General features: G+C 55.4%; 2 protein-coding genes and 1 long non-coding RNA gene across 11 annotated transcripts; 2 read left to right on the top strand and 1 right to left on the bottom strand.

Annotated features, from left to right (window-relative positions):
* The first annotated feature begins 1,793 nt into the window (after positions 1 to 1,793).
* On the top strand, positions 1,794 to 14,000 carry LOC111926617 (GDNF-inducible zinc finger protein 1). Of its 9 annotated transcripts, none has more exons than XM_086879335.1 (9): positions 5,108 to 5,895; positions 6,366 to 6,541; positions 7,872 to 8,003; positions 8,110 to 8,982; positions 9,562 to 10,422; positions 11,374 to 11,468; positions 11,957 to 12,124; positions 12,589 to 12,746; positions 13,462 to 14,000. In XM_086879335.1, the coding sequence occupies exons 4-9, from the start codon at positions 8,111 to 8,113 to the stop codon at positions 13,705 to 13,707; spliced, it is 2,400 nt and encodes a 799-aa protein (XP_086735461.1). In that variant the 5' UTR covers positions 5,108 to 5,895; positions 6,366 to 6,541; positions 7,872 to 8,003; position 8,110; the 3' UTR covers positions 13,708 to 14,000. The 9 variants fall into 9 exon arrangements, with proteins under 9 accessions (XP_086735456.1, XP_086735455.1, XP_086735461.1 ...); XM_086879334.1 differs by having other exon boundaries at positions 5,270 to 5,995; XM_086879332.1 differs by lacking the exon at positions 5,108 to 5,895 and adding an exon at positions 6,048 to 6,118.
* LOC147655183 (uncharacterized) lies at positions 9,516 to 14,146 on the bottom strand. The gene is made up of 2 exons (XR_015283912.1): positions 11,877 to 14,146; positions 9,516 to 11,031 (listed from the first exon to the last, which is right to left on the bottom strand). It is a non-coding gene; the product is annotated as an uncharacterized LOC147655183 (long non-coding RNA).
* Positions 14,118 to 20,850, top strand: GZF1 (GDNF inducible zinc finger protein 1). The gene is made up of 6 exons (XM_086879337.1): positions 14,118 to 14,233; positions 15,100 to 16,530; positions 17,548 to 17,642; positions 18,113 to 18,280; positions 18,780 to 18,937; positions 19,282 to 20,850. The coding sequence occupies exons 2-6, from the start codon at positions 15,296 to 15,298 to the stop codon at positions 19,594 to 19,596; spliced, it is 1,971 nt and encodes a 656-aa protein (XP_086735463.1). The 5' UTR covers positions 14,118 to 14,233; positions 15,100 to 15,295; the 3' UTR covers positions 19,597 to 20,850.
* Positions 20,851 to 20,894: the final 44 nt, after the last annotated feature.

Raw genomic sequence — 20,894 nt, 5'->3', positions numbered from 1 at the left:
TGTTGTAATTCCCACTGGAATGTGTTTTCCCCAAGGAGAAGGTCCCAGAGGCTGGATCCATCCCTTTAGGTGCTGGAATTTGCCTGGCCTGTGGCTATCCCAGAAAATTCCTCCTCACTTGGAGCCTTCTCCGTGCTTGCAGCAACATTTTCCTATTTCCCAGCAGTCCCGGTTTATAAGGGATAATGAACCCAGACGGGAAAAATCGGAGAGGGACGTTCCGGGATTTGGAACTGCAGCTCCATCCGAAGGGATACTTTTCCTTTATCCACCCTGGCATTCCTCCAGCCCTGGAATTCCTGGCGATCATTAAATGTCCTGGAGTAAAAGCAGATGCTTTAACAAAGAGCTCGTGGCCCGATCCAAAGTCATTCCCGCTGCTTTTCCAAAGGTTATCCGGCCATTCCCGGCCCCGCTGCTCCCTCCCTGGGAATATGAATTATTTTAATCCCAGTTGGGAAAATATTCCTTTTAAAGGTGGGTGGTTGGTCTGGGAATATTCTGGAGATGGATTTTTTTGTGTTTGAAGGTTCCAAAAGCCATTCCTGAAATTAATTGGGATAATTATTTGGATCGTTATTAGGGATAAGCACAAAGCTGGGGAATTAGCGGTGGGAAAACTCAGAAAGTCCTCCTCCTCCTCCTCCTCCAGAGATCCCTAATCCGCTCTTTTGTCCCGAAGACTGGCATGACCCTGAGCTCCTTGTGGGCATCCGAGCCTCATTCCACAGTTTGGAGCTTTTCTTGGAATTCCAGACAGGTTTTCATTTCCGACGGCTCCGGGTTTGGTCATGGTTAACATCTGGGAGCGTGATCAATCCCGATGGAGCCGAGCTGGGATGTGGACACGGCTGGAGAAAGGCGCAGCTCCACCAATTCCCACTTCCCAGGAGATCCCAGCACCTCCCCACCATTCCCAACAACGTTTCCCTTTGTTTCCTTTCCCTTTTTACGCTGGAATTAATGAATTGTTTCCCTTCCAAAGGGGACGAGGGCAAGGAGGGCTTGAGGGAACAGCAAAACTCTGGGAAGAGTCCAAAAATAACCAATTTGGGAACTTCCAGCACGGAGCCTCCCTCCCTGCTCCTTTTCCTTGCCTAACGACCGTGCGGGGAATGAAGGGTGATGGATCCAAAGGGATTAATTGGGATTTTAATGAGCTCGGACATTTGGCTTGGGATGGGTTCCCCACGTTCCATCAGCTTTGCGGGCATGGGGATGGATCTTGGCATAGACCTTCTCCAAGGAGGAGAGCTGAAAGGAGAAAAGATGGGATAAGGGATGAAGGCAGATGGGAATTTCTTCGTGGAATGGGGGGTTAGCATTGGAATTTCCCAGGGAGGTTTGGATGCCTGTTCCTGGAGGCGTCAAGGAATAAGACATGAAAGAGACGGGAATTTTTTCATGGGATGATTCGTTAAGGATTGGAACAGCACAGAAAGGTTTGGAATTCCCACCCCTGGAAGTGTCCAAGGAATACCTGGACGAGGCACTCCTGGGCTGGGTGACAGGTTGGACTCGACAATCCCAGAGGTCTTTTCCAACCTCAGTAATTCCATGGGATTCTGCAGCACTAAAAACCGACCTCCCGAGCTGCAGCTGGGGCCGAGCTTCCCCAGCACGGCCCGGGATGACTCATCCTGAAACTCCCCAAAATATTTTGCCAGGTGTTTGTTTCTCCAGGCAGCTGCTCCTTCCATGTTTAATCATCCCCGTGCCAAGATTCCGCACTCAAACCGGGACTTTAAAAAGGGCATTTTCTCATCCCTGCAGGAGCACCTGGAGGCAGGAACGCTCTCCCTGAAAACACTTGGGGGTTCGGGACGCAGATATAAACTGACATTCCCGTTTCTCCCCCAAATAATTTGGATTCGCCAACCGCGGTGAGCGCTCAGCACTAAGGAAAAATAAACACTGGGGGAAAAATGTTATTGCTGGGAGGAGAGATATTTGGGTTAAAAAACAAAATATTGGGATCGTTCCGGTGGCTAAAAGTCAAGAGGCTGCCAGAGGAGGACGAGAAGTTTGGGATCTTGAGAGGGAATGCTGCTCTCTGGGGAGCAATGGAAAAACACTCCTGTTCCAACAGCCAGCTGTTGGAAAAATATCACTTCATCCAATGTATTCAGATTTATTTTCCTTATCATTTCCCCTGGTGAACAGCTGGGATCAGCTGGAATTTGTCCGGAATCACCTCCATGAAATCAGCAGCTCTTTTAATCGGTGTCTTGGAACAATAGGAGGGTAAATCTGGCAAGAATTCCCTCTTTTCTTGCCATTAGGAACATTAGGAATAACTTTGGGGGTTGTTTTGCTGGATTTCTTCTGGCTGGGAGCAAGGTGCTAATCTGAATTCATTCCTTGGGATCCTCTGCATTCCGTATGGATTTCTGGCGGAATATTGAGCTGGAAGGGACCCTGTGGAGAAGGGGGGCGGGGAAAAATACCAATATTTTCCTCCCACCTCCTTTTGCTAATGGAATATTTGTTTTATATTGAACTGTAACTAAACAGGAGGCAGCTCCTTTCCAAGCGGGAAAAGCATTAACATCCTGTCTTTTAGCCGGAGACTAAACATTACCCACCTGTTTCCCAGATCCCGGACAGAAAACGGGATCTTTAGGATATTCCAGCCTCAACTATTTCAAACTCAACTATACAAAAAATCAATTCACAACCAATTTCAGTCTGGGCTTGACTGGCCGTGTTAAGGAGTTAAAAATACATGGATCAGACCTTCAATATCCATGGAATGTGATGGGAAATCCTTTGCTTCCAGAGGCAACTGTCCGGGTTTGAAGCCCAGGGTTTAGCAGGGGTTAAAATATTTGGGAGAAGAAGGGGGAAAAGTTCGCCAAGAGCTTAAAAATGTGCGATAAACAAGCGAACGAGCTGTGCCGAGGATTTATTTCGTGCCAGAAGGAAAACATCACAGATGAATCCCGGAATTTGGATTCCCATCGCCCTAACACATCACTTGTCAGGAGTGTGGGGTCAGCATTGCAGGGAATTAACTCCAAAGCAGCCCCGCTCCCTCTTCCCCTGGAGTTGTGGGAATGCATCCCGCTGCCGGCGCCGCCTCGCAGGAATGAGCTCCCGGGAAAAATGAGAGGGAGAGTCTGGAATTCACAGCCCAGAGCCAAAATCCTGGGAGCCTTCGTGCCCGGGGTGGTGCTGAGCTGGCTCTGAGCTCGTTCCGGAGAAACCTTCCAAAAGCGGGGTCTTGGCTTTGCTGGGAGCCCTTCCAGGGACTCCTGGGTGTGTCCCCACATCAGGAACACGGAGCTGGCATCCGAAGTGTGGGCTCCATAATAACCCAGGAACACAGAGGGCTGAAAAGGGCTTTTCGTTGATTTGTTCCTTATTTTTGGTTTAATTCTAGTTCATTTAATTTATTTATCGCCTCGGTCCGTAACAGTCATCGGTTTTCCAGGTTTTCCAGAGCTCCGAGTGTTTGGCCCAGAGAAGAGAAGCTTTGGGGTACCCCAAATGCGGCACTCCGGGCCAGGACCTGAAGGAGATACACGTGAAGAGAGATTATTTCCATGGGCTTGGAATGATGGGACAAGAGGGAATGGTTTCCCGCTGCCAGAGGGCAGGAACAGGTGGGATATTGGGAAGGAACTGTTCCCTGGGAGGGTGCCCAGAGAAGCCCTGGCTGCCCCTGGATCCCTGGAAGTGCCCAAGGCCAGGCTGGAGACCCGTGGGACACTGGAAGGTGTCCCATGGCAGGGGGTGGTGGGACTGGATCATCTTTAAGGTCCCTTCCAACACAAACCATTCCATGACCTTGGAATTTGATGATTGGACTTGATGATCTTAAAGGCCTTCTCCTATTGCCTCTTGGTTTGCTCTGGTATCCGGGTTTTCCCCACCAGAACTTCAGTGGGAATTCAACTTTGCTGGTTTTTAGGATTCTAAAATCTCCTTTTTCATACAAAACACACAGGGACTTCCCTCAATTCCTGTGGTTTTCGAGTGACAGCAGGATCTTGGAAGCGTTCTGCCGGGATACACGGAACTCCTGCTCCTTGAGACTGAGCGTGACGGGGAGAATCCGTGGGATGTTTGATTTGTAGCACGATCCCATGCCAAAATTTCTTAGGGAGAACAAGAGATAAGCAGTGCTCGGTGCTGACACACGGAGCAAGGCCTGCTCTGTGCTTCCCATCAAGATTTTCTCTGGAATTTGCGTGTTTAGCCCACGCTGACAGCCCTGTCCCTGCTTCGGGGATGATCCAGAGGTTTACTCGGCTCCTGAGGAAAGGCTTTGGGAGCTCTCTCTGCAGTGCCGTAGTTGATACCCAGGGTTGGATTCCTCTGGATCACAGGGATGAGCAGGGCCACCGTCAGGGCTGCTCTTTCCGAAGTCTGCAGCATCCTCTGGTGGAGCCATACGGAAGGGATAGCCATCCATGGAAAACACACCAGGATGTTTCCCTGGGGGGCTCTAAAATGTCCCCCAGCTTTGCTGGGAAGAGCCAAAATTGCCAAGGCCCTCTGTGCTCCTGGGGGAAGGAACCTGGGATCTGGGGACATTCCCAACCCTTGTTTTGCTGGAGATGTCCTGGCTGACCTCAAACACAAACACCCGACGGATCAGGAGCAGAACCTGACTGGCAGAGCCGACTCCCAGTTTTTCCCCCTTTTCCTGGTTTTAGTCACCAAGATCAATCAAAGCCCCAGGTATTCCTCCACTCCCCACCAAGGGGAAGTGCTCAGATAAAATCTGAGTTCCCAGGCTCCGATTCTTCCCTGGATTTTGTTGTTTTGGCTTAACAGGTTGTTTTATTTCGCCATCCCGGCGCCTGGAATGCTTCACCCACTGCAGGATACCAGGGATTGGCATTTCCCACAGCTGCCTCCCACGTTTCATCCCTCCTGTTGAAGTCCCGAAATTAAGGATTGGGAAAGAGCAGCTATGATGCTCTTCCTTCTTTCTCCCCACAGGAGAGACATGGAGAATTCCATGGGCTCTAGGGAGCCCCTGAAGTGTATCCGAGCACCTGGAACATTTGGAGAATCAAGTGGATCTCCTGAGAAACAAAACTGGTGGCAAAGAGCAGAGTGTAAATTCAGCCTTGGGAAAATCCCTCCTGGGACGGACACACGGACACAGCCCAGCAGTGTACCCAGAAATTCCCTCCATCCTCGTGGAATCCAGAGTGAATTAGCCGGGTGCTGCCCAGCTCCTCTGGGTGAGAGCTGCTGAGTTTTGCGATAAAGGAAAAGCAAACACGGATCCCTCGTGCAAAGATGCAGGAATATTATCCTGACATTTTCCACACGCCTCGCTCGCACTGCCGCTCGTTCTTCCTGCTCCGAGAGCTGTGTCTGGACAATAGAAACATTCCCTGGCTACAAACGAAATAATCAGGATTGAAAACGTGGATAACGCAGATGTCTGCCTTTCCCGATTTTTTGGTTTGGTTTTTTTTTTTTATGGAGTAACTTATTTTACATTTCCTCAGGGAATTGCAGTCATCCAACTTTTACAAGCTGTTAAAATGTGAAGATTAAAACCTGCATTTAAGTGAGGGGGAAAAAAATAATGCTTCAAAGGAGGAATTCATCTCGGAAAAAAAAGATTGGAAGTGCTCGGCAGCCCACTTTTAAATGATTTTATGTGATAAAAGACAGGAACATGAGATCACCAGCGGGAAGAAACAGGGAGACCCTGAGTTTCTCCGAATCCCAGATTTACCCCGCTAAAGGTCACAGCTTTGTACTGGTTTTTATGAACACCTCCCTTAACTCTGGCACTGATCACCCAGGATCCCCAGTGGATATCCCGGGATCCTCACGGATATCCCGGGATCCACACCGGGAGGGCCCGAGGAGCTGCCCCAGCGAAGCGGGCTGCATTTAAAGCACCTGAGGACGCGCATCACCGAGGTCATTTCACCTGATAAAACCCGGCTTTTTAAAAGCGCGGAAACAAACCGTTCCCAGATCGTTTCGGAGCGCTTTTTTTGCGGATTCGGGCCGATTTAAGGCGGGATTGGGGGTTTTTGAGGTTTTTTCCCCCCGGTTTGTGGGAACGCCCTGCCCGCACTCAAGATGGCGGCGGCGCTGAGGCGCTGAGGCCGCGGCCGCCATGGCGGGAACCGGCGGCGGGGTAAGGGCGGCCCGGGGCCGGGAGGGACCCTCGGGATACAGCCCGGGAACGCCGGGAATCACCCCCGGGAACGCCGGGAATCATTCCCGGCAGCGATCCCGGCCGCTCCTGTCCGGGGAGAAGCGATTCCCGGCTGCTGCCGGCAGCGGGAGCGCGCAGGTGACTCCCCGTGACGTCCCGGCGCGCTGAGCCTCCCGGTTTATGGGAAAGCAGGGATAAACATTCCCTATCCCTGCTTTCCTTGCAGCGCTTCCCAGGTATCCGGCTCCAAATCCCGTGGCTGCACGCAAAACGCAGGAGAGGAAGGCGGCTGTGCCGGTGGCACAAGGAGCAAAGCGGAACATTGCCCGAGGATGGTGAGGGCTGCTCCTGAGGGAGCCTGGAATTCCTCGGGGGAGGAGCCTTCCCAGCGCTGTCCCGAAGGTAAAGTCCGTAGGGAGAGAGACAAGTGCTCGGCATTTAAAAAATAAATAAAATAAACAACACCCCAAACTTCAGGACTTTCGGAGGAATTTGGCCAGGGCTTTGCTGGAGGGAGAATGGAAATTCTCTGGAGTGGAAACAGATTTTTTTCATAGAGCGCAAATACAGATTTTTCTGGAGCATCAGTGGGGATTTTCCTGGGAGAGTTTTCTGGAGTGCAAACTGAATTTTTTCTGGAGCATCAGTGGGGATTTTCCAGGAGGGTAAATGGAGATTGGGGGTGGTAAATGGAGATTTGATTCTGGGTGATGAATAGGGATGCTCTGGAGCATAAATGGAGATTTTCAGGTGGATAAAACAGAAATTTTTCCAGCAGGTAAATGGAGATTATAAAAATATACGAATATAAATATTTTCTCGGAGGTTCAGGCTGCTGTTGGGCTTTATTTTTTAAAGGAATTATACCAATTCCAGTTGCACTGATTCCAATTCCTCATCAGGAATTCCGTACTTGAAATATGGATTGAGTTTTGCACCAGTTCTGATGCAGTTTTGACATTTCTGACGGTGAAGTGTCTTCTCAAATAATCTCTTGGATTAATTATGCGTCCTGCAAATCTCGCACACCTGTGCATGTTTTTTAAGTATTTATTCCCAAATTGCCAGGGAAAAATCTGGAAAGTAGTTACAAACAAAGCCATAAAATGGGGAGGAAATGGGGTTTTCGGTTAAACCCTTGGAGGAAGTGTTTTGGAGACTTAAGCATTCGGCAGCACTTTGGAAAACCAAAGATCAGCTTCCGAACGGGAACAGAAAATAGAAATCCCATTGGGTTTTTTTCCTGAAGGAAAACATGGTGGGAATTGATGGATTTGTGGAAAGATGCTTCAGTTGCTGGTGGGGGGCAGTGTGTTAATCCAGAAGCAGCTGAACTCGGAGATGATCCTGGAACTTATCTCTCCCATCGGGCTCCATGTCAGGTCCTGGTGTCAGAGGAGCTCCCGCGGGAGCGCGGATCGGGATCTTATCGCGGGTGGGAATCTGGCAAAGGAGCGGCAGGGAATTAGCAGGTGCTGCTCTCATTGATTTCTCTAAGCACTGCACACAACCCGGGATTTCCTGCTGGAAACCACGGAGGCAGCAGAAGGGCTGGAAGCTCCTGTGGATTTTGGAGCCGAACCTCTGGATCTGCACGGCTGCCGGTGGGCCGGGGTTGTGTCTCCAGGTGGGAACAGCTGGCAGGTGCTGGGTCGGGAGCGTTGAGGAGATCCCTGCTGGCCGTGGGAATTGCCCGGTAGGAATGCGGATGTGAGCGATCCTTTTCCGACAGAATACAGGCTCTTGCCCCGGCGTTCCCTCAATTTCCTGCTCCTGGGAGATGGTTTAGTTCAGATGCTGGTGGTCCATCCAAGTTTGGAGGTCTCTTCCAACTCCAGAGGTTCTACAATTCCACCCCTGCAGGGTGAGCAAGGAATGAGGGCATGGAATTCTGCTGGGCTTTTCCCTGCCAGACTTGAATGGAAGGATAGGAAAAATCATTCCAGCGTTTCTCTGTTTTCTTCTGGCAGGATGGAGAAGAAGAAAATCCTGATGAAGTCCAAGGTTGCTGCTCCCAACCTCCTGAGGGCTCTGCATTCCCTGTACCAGCTCGGGCACCTCTGCGACGTCACGGTCCTCACCCAGCACCTGGGAATTCAGGAGGAATTCCTGGCTCACAAAGCCGTCCTGGCAGCTTCCAGCAACTACTTCAGGGGGCTTTTCCTGCACCAGGAGATGCTGGACGCCCAGAAGTGCACGGTGACCCTGCAGGACATCTACACCGAGGAGTTCACCTCCTTCCTGGAGTTCGTCTACACGGCAGAGGTGGAGATCGAGGCGGGAAAGCTCCAGCGGATGAAGGAAATAGCGGAAAGGCTGGAATGCAAGGATTTGCTGGACATCTGTGAAGAAGTGAAGGCAGAGGGCAGGAAGGGCTTGGATTTGAGCCTCCGCCTGAAAGGGCGGAGGGGTGAGAACGGGGGATCGCAGTGGCCTGGCATCCAGCAAGAGGAGAACCCCAGGAACTCCGCCCAGGTCGTGGCAATTCCCATGCAGAGGAAACTCTGGGATAGGCAGAAGCATCAGGAGCTGCTGCCGGAGCTCATGGGAGGCCAGGCAGGAGGCCTGGAGCGGGAGGCCGCAGCTTTCCCAGCCCCCAAATCCAGGCTGGCAAAGCCGCCCAAGTGCAACGAGCCGCGTTCCCCATCGGGACTGGGTGTGGCCATCAGCAGCCTGGAACACCAGGATGGCCGTTCCCTGGGCGAGGGGCAGGAGCGGAAGCGGGAATGCCAGGCGTGTCCCTACTGCGACGAGGCCATCGGCTCCGAGCGCGGCCGGACGCGCGGCGGGGACGGGCCCTACCGGGGCTTCGCCCACGGGGCCGCCTGCACCTCCCACCTCAGGTACGGAACTCCCGGGAATGCGCTGCCCAGGGATCCCGGGATAAAGCATTCCTGGAGTCCTCCCTGCCTTCGTTCCGGGATTCCTTGGATCTGACTCAGAGCGGGTTGAAATGGGAATTTTTCTCTTGGCCACGCGGTGTGGATGACTGGATTGGGGTCTCCCAGATGGGGAATTCAGGGAATTTCCTGTTGGATTGTGCAACTGGAATTCTTTGTAATCCCCAGATTTGGGGTTATAAATAGGAATTTTGTGTCTCTCTCTGAGCATTTAATCCCTGTTTCCTTTGGTTTAAATCCGTAATTTCACGGCCTGGGAAGAAAAGTCCATCCTACGTTCCTGCTGAGGTGAAAAACGCAGACCTTAATGAACTGAGGCATTTTAATTGTCCTCAGTTATCCAGTCCAACTCTTCCCAAACTCCCCCTATTTGCAGGCTTTCCAAACATGCTGGGAATTTCTTAAACGGCGCAAGCAACAATTGGAAGGAACAGACTCTTCCCCCAAGGCCTGAGTTGAAACAATTAAACAGTGAATGAGTTTCAGATAAATTTAATTGAAGTTGTGCTCTGTTTTTAACAGGAAAATCCATGAGTCTGGGCAAGAGGGGAAACTCCTGCCTGTCTACTGGATGGTGGTTCCACCTCCGCAAGGCCCAAACCCCACAGGCCGTGGCAGAGATCCCGACAGAGAGACTCAGGATGGGACACCGGAAACCTCGGGGTGCGAGGAAGACCCCGGGAATTCCTCCGTTGCTGAAGCAGAAAGGAGCAAGGAGCAAGAGGAATCCCAGGAAGCTGAAGGAGGGAATGAAGATGAAGGTGGAATGAGTGTGAAGGGCGAGGAGCAGGGAGAATACGACGCGGGATACTCGGAAGTTGAAGGAAGCAGAGACAACGAGGAATGTCACGAGCAGGAGGAGGAGGAGGAGGAAGCCTCAACAGAGAAGGACAGCAGTGAACCCGAAGCGGGGTTCAAGCTAAAGAAGGCCGGTAAAAGCGTGGCCAACAAGAAATCCCTGTGCGTGATCCAGTGCGACAAGTGCCAGGAGCAGTTTGTTTCCCGGAAGCAGTACGTGGATCACTGCCGGGACGCGCACCAGAGCCTGCCCGGCAAGGCCTACCGCTGCGAGGAGTGCGGCAAGGCCTTTGCCAGCTCCACCAGCTGCAAGGAGCACCGCGCCTGCGTGCACAGCGAGGAGAGGAGGTTCTCCTGCGGCCTCTGCCAGGCCACCTTCAAGAGGAAGCGGGATGTGAGGAGCCATTCCGTGCGGAAGCACGAGGGCAGGGCCAAGCGGCCGCTGTGCTCCGTGTGCGGCAAGATGCTGAGCTCCCGCACGGCGCTGGTGCTGCACATGCGGACGCACACCGGCGAGAAGCCCTACGAGTGCACCGTGTGTCGCTCCAGGTTTGCTCAGCCGTCCCAGCTCAAGATCCATACCAGGTCAGACTCCAGCCGTGCCCCTTGCTTGCCCCTTAGAGCAGGAACGCCGGGATATCGGGTTCGGTGGGATCCGTGATGAATTCCCCTTTAGGCGAAGGCTTTGGCTCCGTGCCGCGTTTCCCGCGGTCGGGGTTTCGACACGGATGCCCCGTCCAAACTTGCGAGGAATGTCCGTCATTCGGGACAGGCTCTAAAACCCCACGCCGGCCCTCGGTGACGAGGAGTGAGTCAGGGATCCTGGATCAGCGGGTCCCGGAGCAAGGGATCGCCATGGGATTTCATCTCCGTGCACAGCTCCAGATCCGCGCTGCTCGGTTGCAGCTTGACGGGAGGAGCTGCTCCCTGGTGGTGGTGTCTGCATGGATGTGTCCTCTCCCAGGAGAGGGTGAATCATCCCCTGGAATTCCCCCTCTTCGGAGCAAGAGTGATGACAATCCTTTGTCCTGACGGCTCAGAATCAGGAATGATTTTGGATGTCATCCTGTTTGGGTTGGAATAAGTTAAGACCAAACATTGAGGCTCAGATTTTTCTGATTCTCTGTCAGAGACTGTCAGAAAATGACTTTCTGTCATTTTCCCTTCTTTCCCTTTTCCCATGCTCTGAGCTGCCTGGGGTGGGGGAAAAAAAAAAAAAAAAAAAAAAAAAAGGATTTTGTAGGGCATAAAAGTGAGGAAAAGGTAAATTTTAAATGGGGATTTTAAATTTTAAAAGGTAAATTTAAAACAGGAATTTTAAATTTTAAATGGGGGATTTTAAATTTTAAAAGGAGAGTTTTAAATTTTAAAAGGTAACTTTTAAATGGGAATTTTACTCTTGGAGATACTCTGTTTTTTGAGGGAGCAGAGTTTCCTTTTCCCACTATGTATCAAACCCAAACATCGTTTCAGGCCCAGCATTTTAGGGATCAAGACCTAATTAATCCCTAATCACCGGTGTTTTGTCTCCATTAGATCCCACACCGGGGAGAAGCCCTACATCTGTGAGGACTGCGGCGCTTCCTTTGCCGACAGAGGAAAACTCACCGGCCACAAAAGGACACACACAGGTGGGAATTAAATATTCCAGCTGGTTTTCCCACCCCTTTCGTGTTTTATTGCTGAGATACGAAAGAAATGCTCCCTTTTTTGTAACTCCTGGAAAAGTATCCAAGTACCAGGAAGGAATTCATGGGGATAGAAGGACTTGTAACCTGGAGAAGAGGAGGGACTTCGTTGCTTTCTGCAATTCCCTGACAGGAGCCGGGGGGGATGTGGGCTCTGCTCCCAAGGACCGAGGGATAGGATGAGAGGAACGTCCTCAAGTGGTGCCAGGGGAGGGTATCGGGAAGGAATCCCTCATGGAAAGGGTTCTCAGGGTTGGAATGGGATGGAGTCCCCACGCCTGGGTGTGCCCGGGGACACTGCCGGGGCGGGGATCGGGCACAAGTCAGACCCGATGACCTCGGAGCCCTTACCCAGCCTGGGCTCTGGGATTCACAGGCCGACTCCTACGGATAAATCCCCCTGGGAGAGTTCCTGGTTTCTCTTCCCTCAGGAGAGCGGCTCTTCGGGTGCGACGTGTGCGGGAAACACTTTGCCACCAACGAGTACCTCAAGTGCCACAAGCGCTGCCACCTGGGAGCCAAACCCTACAGCTGCCAGGTCTGCGGGAAAACCTTCGGCCTCAGAGCCTCCCTGGCCCAGCACAGCAACGTCCATGCAGGTAATTCCCAGGCTGGGAAAGGGATCCTGCCTTTGTGCTGCTTCCCGCTGGGGGTGGGACCCCAGAACCACTGAGGTTGGGAAAGGGCTCCGAGGGCGTCGGGTCCGAGCTGTGTCCCCAGCTCGTCACCGTGTGCCACATCCAGGCATTCCTTGGATTCCAAGGAGGGGAATTCCATCGGGAAGCGGGGCTCATCCTGACCCTGGCTCACGGGCGCCGTGCGCGGTACCCTGAAAAAACCCCGAGGCCCGGATTGTGCGGAATCTGGGGGCGGAGGTCGGCCACGGCCTCGGCAGGCATTGGGGAACATTTCCCACGGAATGGTTGGGATTGGGAGGCACCTCAGGGCTCATCCCATCCCACCCCCTGGCACGGACACCCCCAGCTCTCCCAGCCGGCTCCGAGCCTCGGGCGCTGGAGAGCCGCCTTGGAGGAGCTGCTCCTACGGGGCTGGTTGTTCCCAGAGAGGCGTCCCTATTTCTGCGAGCAGTGCGGCAAGGCCTTCACGCAGCCGGGAGCTCTGCGGCGCCACCAGCGCATCCACACCGGAGAGAAGCCCTACAAGTGCCGGGCCTGCGACAGGACCTTCACCGACATGTCCACCCTGCGCCGGCACGCGGCGGTACGGCATCCCACCGGAGCTCCCCGCCCCTCCCTGCCGGCATTCCCCATCCCAGCGGGAATTCCCAGCCCTCGGGAGCTTCGGGGCAGGGCGGGGAGCCGCCGCCTTGACACCTATTCCTGAAGTTTGTGGGGTTTTTCCTCCTTCCTCCCTGCCGCTGCTGGCTGCCAATCCAGTCCGTTCCTAGTCCCAGGGGGAGGGTGGCCATCCCTGGAAGTGACGGCACTTCCGCTCCCAGATCTTTTCCTAAAAGACTGCGTGGGAAGGTGTGAGGAAGGGCTCGGGATTTGAGGTTGTTCTTTAGGGATGAACAGCAGAGTCCCCGCTGCTTTAACCCTGACTGCGGCCCCGCGCCGCAGGAATTCACACAATCCCAGCTCAGGAAAACGCTGAGCTCGGCTCTTCCCAGACACCTCCGGGTTCTGGAAGTGACAGCGAAGACAGAACGGGAGGTTCCCTTCCAGCTCCCAAGTCAGTCTTCTGCCCGTGTGCCGAAATTCCAGCTGGCTTCTGGAAGCATTCCGTGGCAGCAGAGCCAGAAATCCGGCACGGAGCTGGCAGAAGAGCCTCGTTCGTGTTTGAGTTGGGACTTGGAGCACAGGATCATGGCGCTATCCCAAAATTGTTGCGTTCAGCTCGGGATGAAGTCAAATATTTGGCAGATAAAGATCAGATCCAACCCTTTCCCCGCCCCGCTCCCTTTTTTCCCCCCCAGATCCACGACCGCAACGCTCACTGGAGGAGCTTCTTGATCGACCTCACACAGAAAAAACACCACAACTGGTCCAAGATCGAGACTTTGGCGGAGGCGCAGCCGGGACGGGATCCCACACCGGGAATTTGGCCGCTGGATCACGGGCAACTTCACAAACCACAAAGGGCCAAAGCAGCAGCAGCAGCAGGCGTGAGCCCCGGGCCTGGGGACAGCGGGGGCGCTGAGCCCTCCCTTTTGTACTTATAAAGTCCTTTTTAGCCCCAAAACGGGCACTTCGAGGGGGGAATTCTCCTTTGGGGTGCAGGGAGCCGTTCCCAGCGCTCGGTGTGACCTTGGGCAGCGTTACAGGTGCTGAAGGGGTAATTTATCCTCCTCAGGAGGGTGTTTATTCCACTGAAACCTTTGCAGCCGTCCGGAGGTTTGAGTTTTTCCCCGAAGCTGTGGGAGCATCCCATTGGGAGTGGGCGGGGCGGGGTGTGTGTTTACGGGCCGCTGTACATCACCAGTTCCTCCTTTAATAAAGCTCTCAGTGCCGCCCAGCCCGGCCCTCCTTCATTCTCCCGGATTGCCCTGGCGAAAGCGCCGGGATTTGGGAATGCCGAGGCGGGGGCGGGAGGAGGCCGCGTTGCCGAGCAACGCCCGGCGCGTTTCGTGGCGTCACTTCCGGTGCGCCGCCGCCCGGGCCGGGGTCGTGGCGCGTCAGCGCTTCCGGCCGCGCCCGGGGTTGAGCGGGAGCAGCGGCCGGGAACGGAGCGGGAACGGAGCGGGGACCGTGAGTGCGGGAGCCACGGCGGGCTGGCCCCCACCCGCCTCTTTCCCCCTCATTCCTCCCCACTCCGCCTCTTTTTCCCCCTTTCCCCCCCTCCTTTTCCCCTCCCTTTTCTTCTCCTCCCCCTTCCCCTCCCTGTTGCCCCCCGTTCCTCTCCCGTTTTCCCCTCGACCTTTCCCCCGCGGCCGCATTCCCGTGGGATCCAGGGGGTTGGAAGTGGGCGCTGTGGGACTCCAGCAGCAGCCGCCGGGGAATCCTCTCCCCGTTCCCCTCGGGCTGGGGCTTTTTGCCTCTTTCCAGGCGGTTGTGCCTCTGGAAGGGGCAGAATTCCTGGGAAATGGCTGGGATGGGAATTGGAGCTTGTGCAGCAGCACGAGAGGGAGCTAAGGAAATTGGTTTTCTCGGGGTAAAAGATGTTTTGGTGTGGCTTAATGTGGTTTATGGAGCATTGGGTGAGACACGGCTGAATTCCCGGGACACGGGAAGAAATCCCTGGGGCTCCGGTAGGAACAGGATGGGGCTCAGCAGGTTCCCTGGAGCAGCTTTAAATCCGCAGAAACCCGGTTTGTTCTGGGGTCGGACATTCGGGAACGGCGCCCCAAAACTTCCGCCCCTTTACAAAGCTGGGAGCAGCTTCTGACATTCCCGGGAAATGGGGGGCTGGAAAAGGGCCTTGGGAATGAGCAGGCCCCGCGTCCTTCCGGAGGAGCTGCCACCATCCGTGGGGTTTTCGGTGTGTGGATGCGGTTATTCATCACGGAGGAGCTCGGGATCGTAGGGGGGAAGGCGGTTCCTTTAGGGTTGTCCCGTTACCCTGTGCTCAGTCTTGCCTTCCTTTTATTGCCTGCTGCCTCGTTCCTTAATTCCAGGTGCCTTCGCTGGCATCCAGCTCCGCTCCATCCCTGTCCCAGGGTCTCCTGGCAAATCAGGCTTGGCATTTAAGCTCTCGTGGGCTTCCAGCTTGGCGGCCGCGCCGAGGAGCCGGCGATGGCTCCGAGGTGGGCGTGAAGGACCTGGGAGCTCCTCAGATCCCCACGGAGCGGCGGCGGCGGCGTTCCCGGGAAGATGGAGAGCAATCCGGTGCTGCTGGAATCCAAGTCGTCCCCGCTGAACCTCCTGCACGAGATGCAGCAGCTGCGGCTGCTGGGCCACCTGTGCGACGTGACGGTCAGCGTGGAGTACCAGGGCGTGCGCGCCGAGTTCCCGGCGCACAAGGCCGTGCTGGCCGCCACCAGCAAGTTCTTCAAGGAGGTGTTCCTCAACGAGAAGGCGGCCGACGGCCCCCGCAGCAACGTCTTCCTCAACGAGGTGCAGGTGGCCGACTTCGCCTCCTTCCTGGAGTTCGTCTACACGGCGCGCGTGGAGGTGGAGGAGGACAGGGTGCAGCGCATGCTGGAGATCGCCGAGAAGCTCAAGTGCCTGGACCTGTCCGAGACCTGCTTCCAGCTGAAGAGGCAGATGCTGGAGTCCGTGCTGCTGGAGCTGCAGAGCTTCTCGGAGTCGCAGAGCCCCGAGGGGGAGAGCGCGGCCGAGGCCAAGCGGGAGCCCCCGGAGCCGCCGGCGGCCGAGGGGCCGGCCGCCAAAGCCAAGGAGAAGGCGGACAGAAAGAAGGAAGCGCTGAAGGCTCCGTACGCCAAGATCCGCAGGGCGAGCGGGCGGCTGGCCGGCAGGAAGGTGTTCGTGGAGATCCCCAAGAAGAAATACACCCGCAGGCTGCGGGAGCAGCAGCGCGACGCCGCCGCCGAGCGGGAAGAGCCGCCCCAGGGCGAGGAGGGGCAGTGCAAGCAGGAGGAGAGCTCAGGGGAAGCCGAGCCCGCCCGCCCGGACAACCCGGCGGAAGGCGGCGAGGGGGACAGGAAGAAGCAGCGCGGCGGCGGCGGGGGCTTCAAGTGCGGCACGTGCCAGAAGGAGTTCCTGTACGAGAAGAGCTTCCTGAAGCACGTGCAGCAGAGCCACGGGGCGGCGGCAGCGCCCGAGTTCCGCTGCGAGACGTGCGCGCAGACCTTCGCCAACCGCTGCAACCTGCGCAGCCACCAGCGGCACGTGCACAGCAGCGAGCGCCGCTTCCCCTGCGAGCTGTGCGCCAAGCGCTTCAAGCGCGGCAAGGACGTGCGGCGCCACGTGCTGCAGGTGCACGAGGGCGGCGCCGAGCGGCACCAGTGCCAGCAGTGCGGCAAGGCGCTCAGCTCCAGGACCGCCCTGCGCCTGCACGAGAGGACGCACACGGGACACAAGCCCTACGGCTGCCCCGAGTGCCAGGCCAAGTTCTCGCAGCCTTCCGCCCTCAAAACGCACATGAGGTACGGGAGAGGCGCCGGCCTGGGCGTGGGGCTGCGCAAATCCCTGGTTCCATGTGGGGTACGGTCCTTGTGGCTGCGCAAATCCCTGTTTCCATGTGGGATTCAGCCTTCAGGGTCTCCTAAATCCCTGGTTTCTCTTTCAGGGCCTCCCAAATCCCTGTTTCCATGTGGGGTCTGGTCCTTGTGGCTCCCCAGATCCCTGGTTTCATGTGGGGTCCAGCCCTGAGGGCCTCCCAAATCCCTTTTTCTCTTCAGATACTGGGTTCAGCCCTCAGGGCCCCTCAAATCCCAGTTTTCTCTTTCAGGGCCCCCCAAATCCCTGTTTCCATGTGGGGGTTCAGCCTTTAAAGCCTCTCAGATTCCTGTTTTCTCTTTCAGGGCCCCCCAAATCCAAGTTTCCATGTGGGCAGAGGAGGGGGTGGCACGTCCCCCATGACTCCCACACGGAGCCGCTGGGTTTTGTCTGTCCCAGGGTGTTTTTATCAGGGTGTATTTTAAAATATCAACCCTGAGGGACTTCAACCTGATTTTGGCAGTATTTTATCTACCTCAGGGCCTTCTGATAAGGGAAGGATTATCCCTGAGGGGTTTTAACCTGAATTTATCCATTTGATCTTGCTGAGGGAATTTTTATCAGGGAAAAAAATAATCCCTGAGGGGGTTAACCTGATTTTATCCTTTATTTTATCTGTCTTGGGCCAGAGACATTTTTATGAGGGGGAAAAAAAAATGCTCTCTGAGGGGTTAAACCTGGTTTTTGTTGGTTTTTTTTCGTGTTTCCAGAGGCCTTTCAGGAATTTTGAGACTCTGGGAACTCAACGCTGCCTTAGTTTGGGTGAGGTGGCAGCTGGTGGTGGGAATTCCTCATCCTCTGGGATCTGTTTTTCCAGGTGGATGTGCCTCTCCAGGAAAAGCAGCCATCCCTGAGAGGCTTTCCCTCACATCCCAAAGGACTGGGCAGCCAGGGAATGGGGGAAAGGTTCTCCCTGGAGTTTGAAGGTCCCTTTTTCCTTGCAGGATCCACACGGGGGAGAAGCCCTTCGTGTGCGATGAGTGCGGGGCGCGCTTCACCCAGAACCACATGCTCATCTACCACCGGCGCTGCCACACAGGTGAGCCCGGAAAAGTGGGAAAATCCAACCCCAGGCGTTCCAGGGAAACCGCTGCCCTCAGGAAATGCTGCTCTTGATCTGCGTTTTTGGAGCTAAAACGAGATGCTGTCGTCTCCTCGGTGGGATGTGCCTGAGGAAGGTTCCCCAGGTGGTTTTGAGCTGAGGGAGGGTTGTGTTAAATCGGATTTTTTGGGGGAGAAATCCCTCCCTGTGGGAGTGGGGAGGTGCTGGAACGGTCTTCCCAAAGAAGCTGTGGATTCCCCATCCCTGGAAGTGTTCCAGGCCAGGTTGGGAGTGGCCAGTGGGACGGGGAAGGTGTCCCTGCCCGTGGAGCCGTTTGGAACCGGCTGACCTTGAAAAGACCCCACAGTGAGGACACGCCCCGGAATTTCTCCGGGATTTTTTTAGGAGCATACCCAAAGCTCTGCTGGTTTCATCCTCCTTTCCCCCCACCCTTTTTTTGTTTTTAGGAGAAAGGCCTTTCATGTGTGAGACCTGTGGGAAGAGCTTTGCCTCCAAGGAATACTTGAAACACCACAACCGGATCCACACGGGATCCAAGCCCTTCAAGTGTGAGGTTTGCTTCCGGACCTTTGCCCAGCGGAATTCCCTCTACCAGCACATCAAGGTCCACACAGGTAGGCTGTGCCCCTTTCCTTGGACACACAGACCCCTCAGCGCTGCAATATTCCAGCGAGGAATTCTCAGCCAGGCTTTCCCCCGCCGGGACACCGCTCCACCTGTCGTGTTCTCCCCTTCTCCCACTGGTCCCGAGGGACAGCGTTCCCTGGGATGCTTCCACAGGCCGTGGAGGTACCTCGGTGATCTGCCAGGATCGTGGGGGACCCAGGGTTTAGCTCCTGAGGTTTATCCAGGGAAGGGGGAAAACGGGATCAGTTTCCTCCTGGTGGGGAGTTTGCGGTGTGTTGGGAGCGATCCCGGGGCTGGGAACAGCGGGACAGTGAATCAGGGGGAGGAATCCTTGGATTCTGGGCAGGACTTGGGTCTCCAGTGGAAAAATCCCTGGGAAATGCACGGCAAAAGGCAGCACGGCTTTGTGTGGCTGGGAGGATGGAGAGGGCAGGACGTTTTCCCTGGGCCGGCGTTCCCAGCCCGTGTCCCGTGGCGCATTCCCAGGGGAGCGGCCGTACTGCTGCGACCAGTGCGGGAAGCAGTTCACGCAGCTGAACGCGCTGCAGCGGCACCACCGCATCCACACCGGCGAGAAACCCTTCATGTGCAACGCCTGCGGCAGGACCTTCACCGACAAATCCACGCTGCGCCGCCACACCTCGGTACCGCCAGGGAGGGAGGGAGGGAGGGAGGGAGGGAGGGAGGGAGGGAGCAGGGTTTCATCCTCCTTTCCCCACCCTTTGTTTTGGGGAGGTTGGGAAGGCTCTGCCGCGGTTTGGCCGGGGAATCTGCGGGTGCTGGATCCCTGGAATTGCTCAGGAGGAGCTTGGACGTGGAGCAGCAGGGAGAGGGGAGGTGTCCCTGCCTGTGGCGCTGTCCTTCCGACCCAACCCATTCCACAGCTCCAAAAACCTTCCCTACCGACGCCGAACGCGAGCTTGATCCAAACTTTTCCCGGCCACCTCACCCCCAGCCTGCTCTCTCTCTGCTGGTTATCCCTTTGCAGATCCACGATAAGAACACCCCCTGGAAATCCTTCCTCGTCATCGTGGAAGGAGCCGCCAAGAATGACGAGGGGCACAAAACGGAGCTTCCCGACGAGGAATACGAGGTGTCCCCCAAAATCCCGGACAAGCTGCTGGCCTTCCCAGAGAACAGCCCCTACCAGAGCCTGGCAGCGGTGCCGGGAAGCGGGAATTCCAGCACGGACCGGAAGGGCTCCGGAGCGCAGGAATCCCTCCTGGGAGAACTCACCGTGCTGCACGCGCAGACGGACTCCGGGCAGCCCCAGCTCTGTCCAGCCCTGGTGAACATGGAATAATTCGGGATTGCCTCCCGCTCCTTAGGCTGCAGCCCTTGGACAGTCCCGGGCCTGAGGGAGGCCGGTGGCAGGGAGCTGGGAAAGAGCGGATTTCCAGCTTTCCTCTGGACATTCCTTCCCCAGCTCCATCTCCTGGAGGTCGGGCAGGGTGGCACCGCACCAGGGAACGTGTGGGAGTGGATTCCCCGGGAATTCAGGTAGCTCGGTGGTGCAGGTGTGTTTTCCAGGGAATTGGATGCCACGTGGACAATCAGGAGAAGCGATCTTTCTCCCTGACATTCGCTGTGTTTTCCCCAGTGGAATTCCATCCAGGAAAGGTCTGGCTGCATTTGCTCTTCAGGAAATGTCGGTTTCTCTCTGCTTTTGCCAAAGATCCCCAAGAGTGGGAGCGGCTTTGGAGTTCCATTCCAGGAGTTTGGAGTCTCTGAGCAGCAAAACAGGGCAGGTGGCAGCCAAGTGCTACTTCCATGGTTTTACAATTCCATGGAAACTGGAGCAGTCTGGCACTTGGATCCTGCCAGTTCTCACCTTCCAGCTGCTCCCAGGGAATCGGGCACTTAGGAGGCCTGAACATCTCCTGGAATATAAAGTCTGGGAAAAGGAGCTGTGCTGGGAAGGGCTCGGCTCAGAGGCTTTTCCTGCTCCTTTTTAGTGGAATGGGATTTGGGGGGATTTCCCCAGGGCAGGGGAGGAGCCCTGGGAGCGTTGCCCAGCTGGGCCCGCTCCCGTTTTTTCGGAGCAGCGAGTCCCTGCTGCGGTTTAACGCTCCAAACCTCGGGATGGGCTTCCCAGAGGAAAAACCCGCAGCTTTTCCCGTTCCTTTTCCCACTCCTTTGCCTGTTCCTGTGGTATTCCCCCGGCGATTCCTCAGTGAAGCTGTGAGCAGAACTTTGGGAAAAGGGAAGCACAATCCAGCCCGGTGAGACCCAGCAATAAAGGAACCCCCCCCACAACCTGTGGCACAGAGCTGTTTTTTGGGATAAAGGGATGGCGGAGGCGTTCCCAGGGAATTCTTAAGCGAGAAAAAAAGGGAATTTTTGTACCAGAGGACATTTTTCCAAGGGGTTATATTTGAGATATTTATTCTTCCTGCTGGAGCTCAGTCATTCCCAATGGAAGGAAAGGGGTTGTAGGAATATTTAAAGGCTGAGCACTCGGATCTGGAGCCGGGGAATGTTTGGTATGCCGGGAACATACGGAAGTGAGTAACTCGTTTGAGCTGTTCCTATTAAAATACGGAATATGGAGACCTCATCCGGTGACTCAGTCGCGTCCAGTGGGACACTCTGGGATATGGA

Source organism: Cyanistes caeruleus, chromosome 2 (genome assembly GCF_971803275.1).
Source record: "Cyanistes caeruleus chromosome 2, bCyaCae1.hap1.1, whole genome shotgun sequence".
Taxonomy (NCBI): Eukaryota; Metazoa; Chordata; class Aves; order Passeriformes; family Paridae; genus Cyanistes; species Cyanistes caeruleus.
The sequence above is the reverse complement of the archived record's forward strand: the minus strand, read 5'-3'. Positions and strand labels throughout refer to the sequence as shown.

Coding starts and splice junctions, on each gene's coding strand:
- GZF1 (XM_086879337.1), top strand. CDS start 15,296: ATGGAGAGCAATCCGGTGCTGCTGGAATCCAAGTCGTCCCCGCTGAAC. Junction 18,281..18,779: donor GCACATCAAGGTCCACACAG/GTAGGCTGTGCC, acceptor GCGCATTCCCAG/GGGAGCGGCCGTACTGCTGC. Junction 18,938..19,281: donor CGCTGCGCCGCCACACCTCG/GTACCGCCAGGG, acceptor ATCCCTTTGCAG/ATCCACGATAAGAACACCCC.
- LOC111926617 (XM_086879330.1), top strand. CDS start 8,111: ATGGAGAAGAAGAAAATCCTGATGAAGTCCAAGGTTGCTGCTCCCAAC. Junction 11,469..11,956: donor CCACAAAAGGACACACACAG/GTGGGAATTAAA, acceptor CTCTTCCCTCAG/GAGAGCGGCTCTTCGGGTGC. Junction 12,747..13,461: donor CCCTGCGCCGGCACGCGGCG/GTACGGCATCCC, acceptor TTTCCCCCCCAG/ATCCACGACCGCAACGCTCA.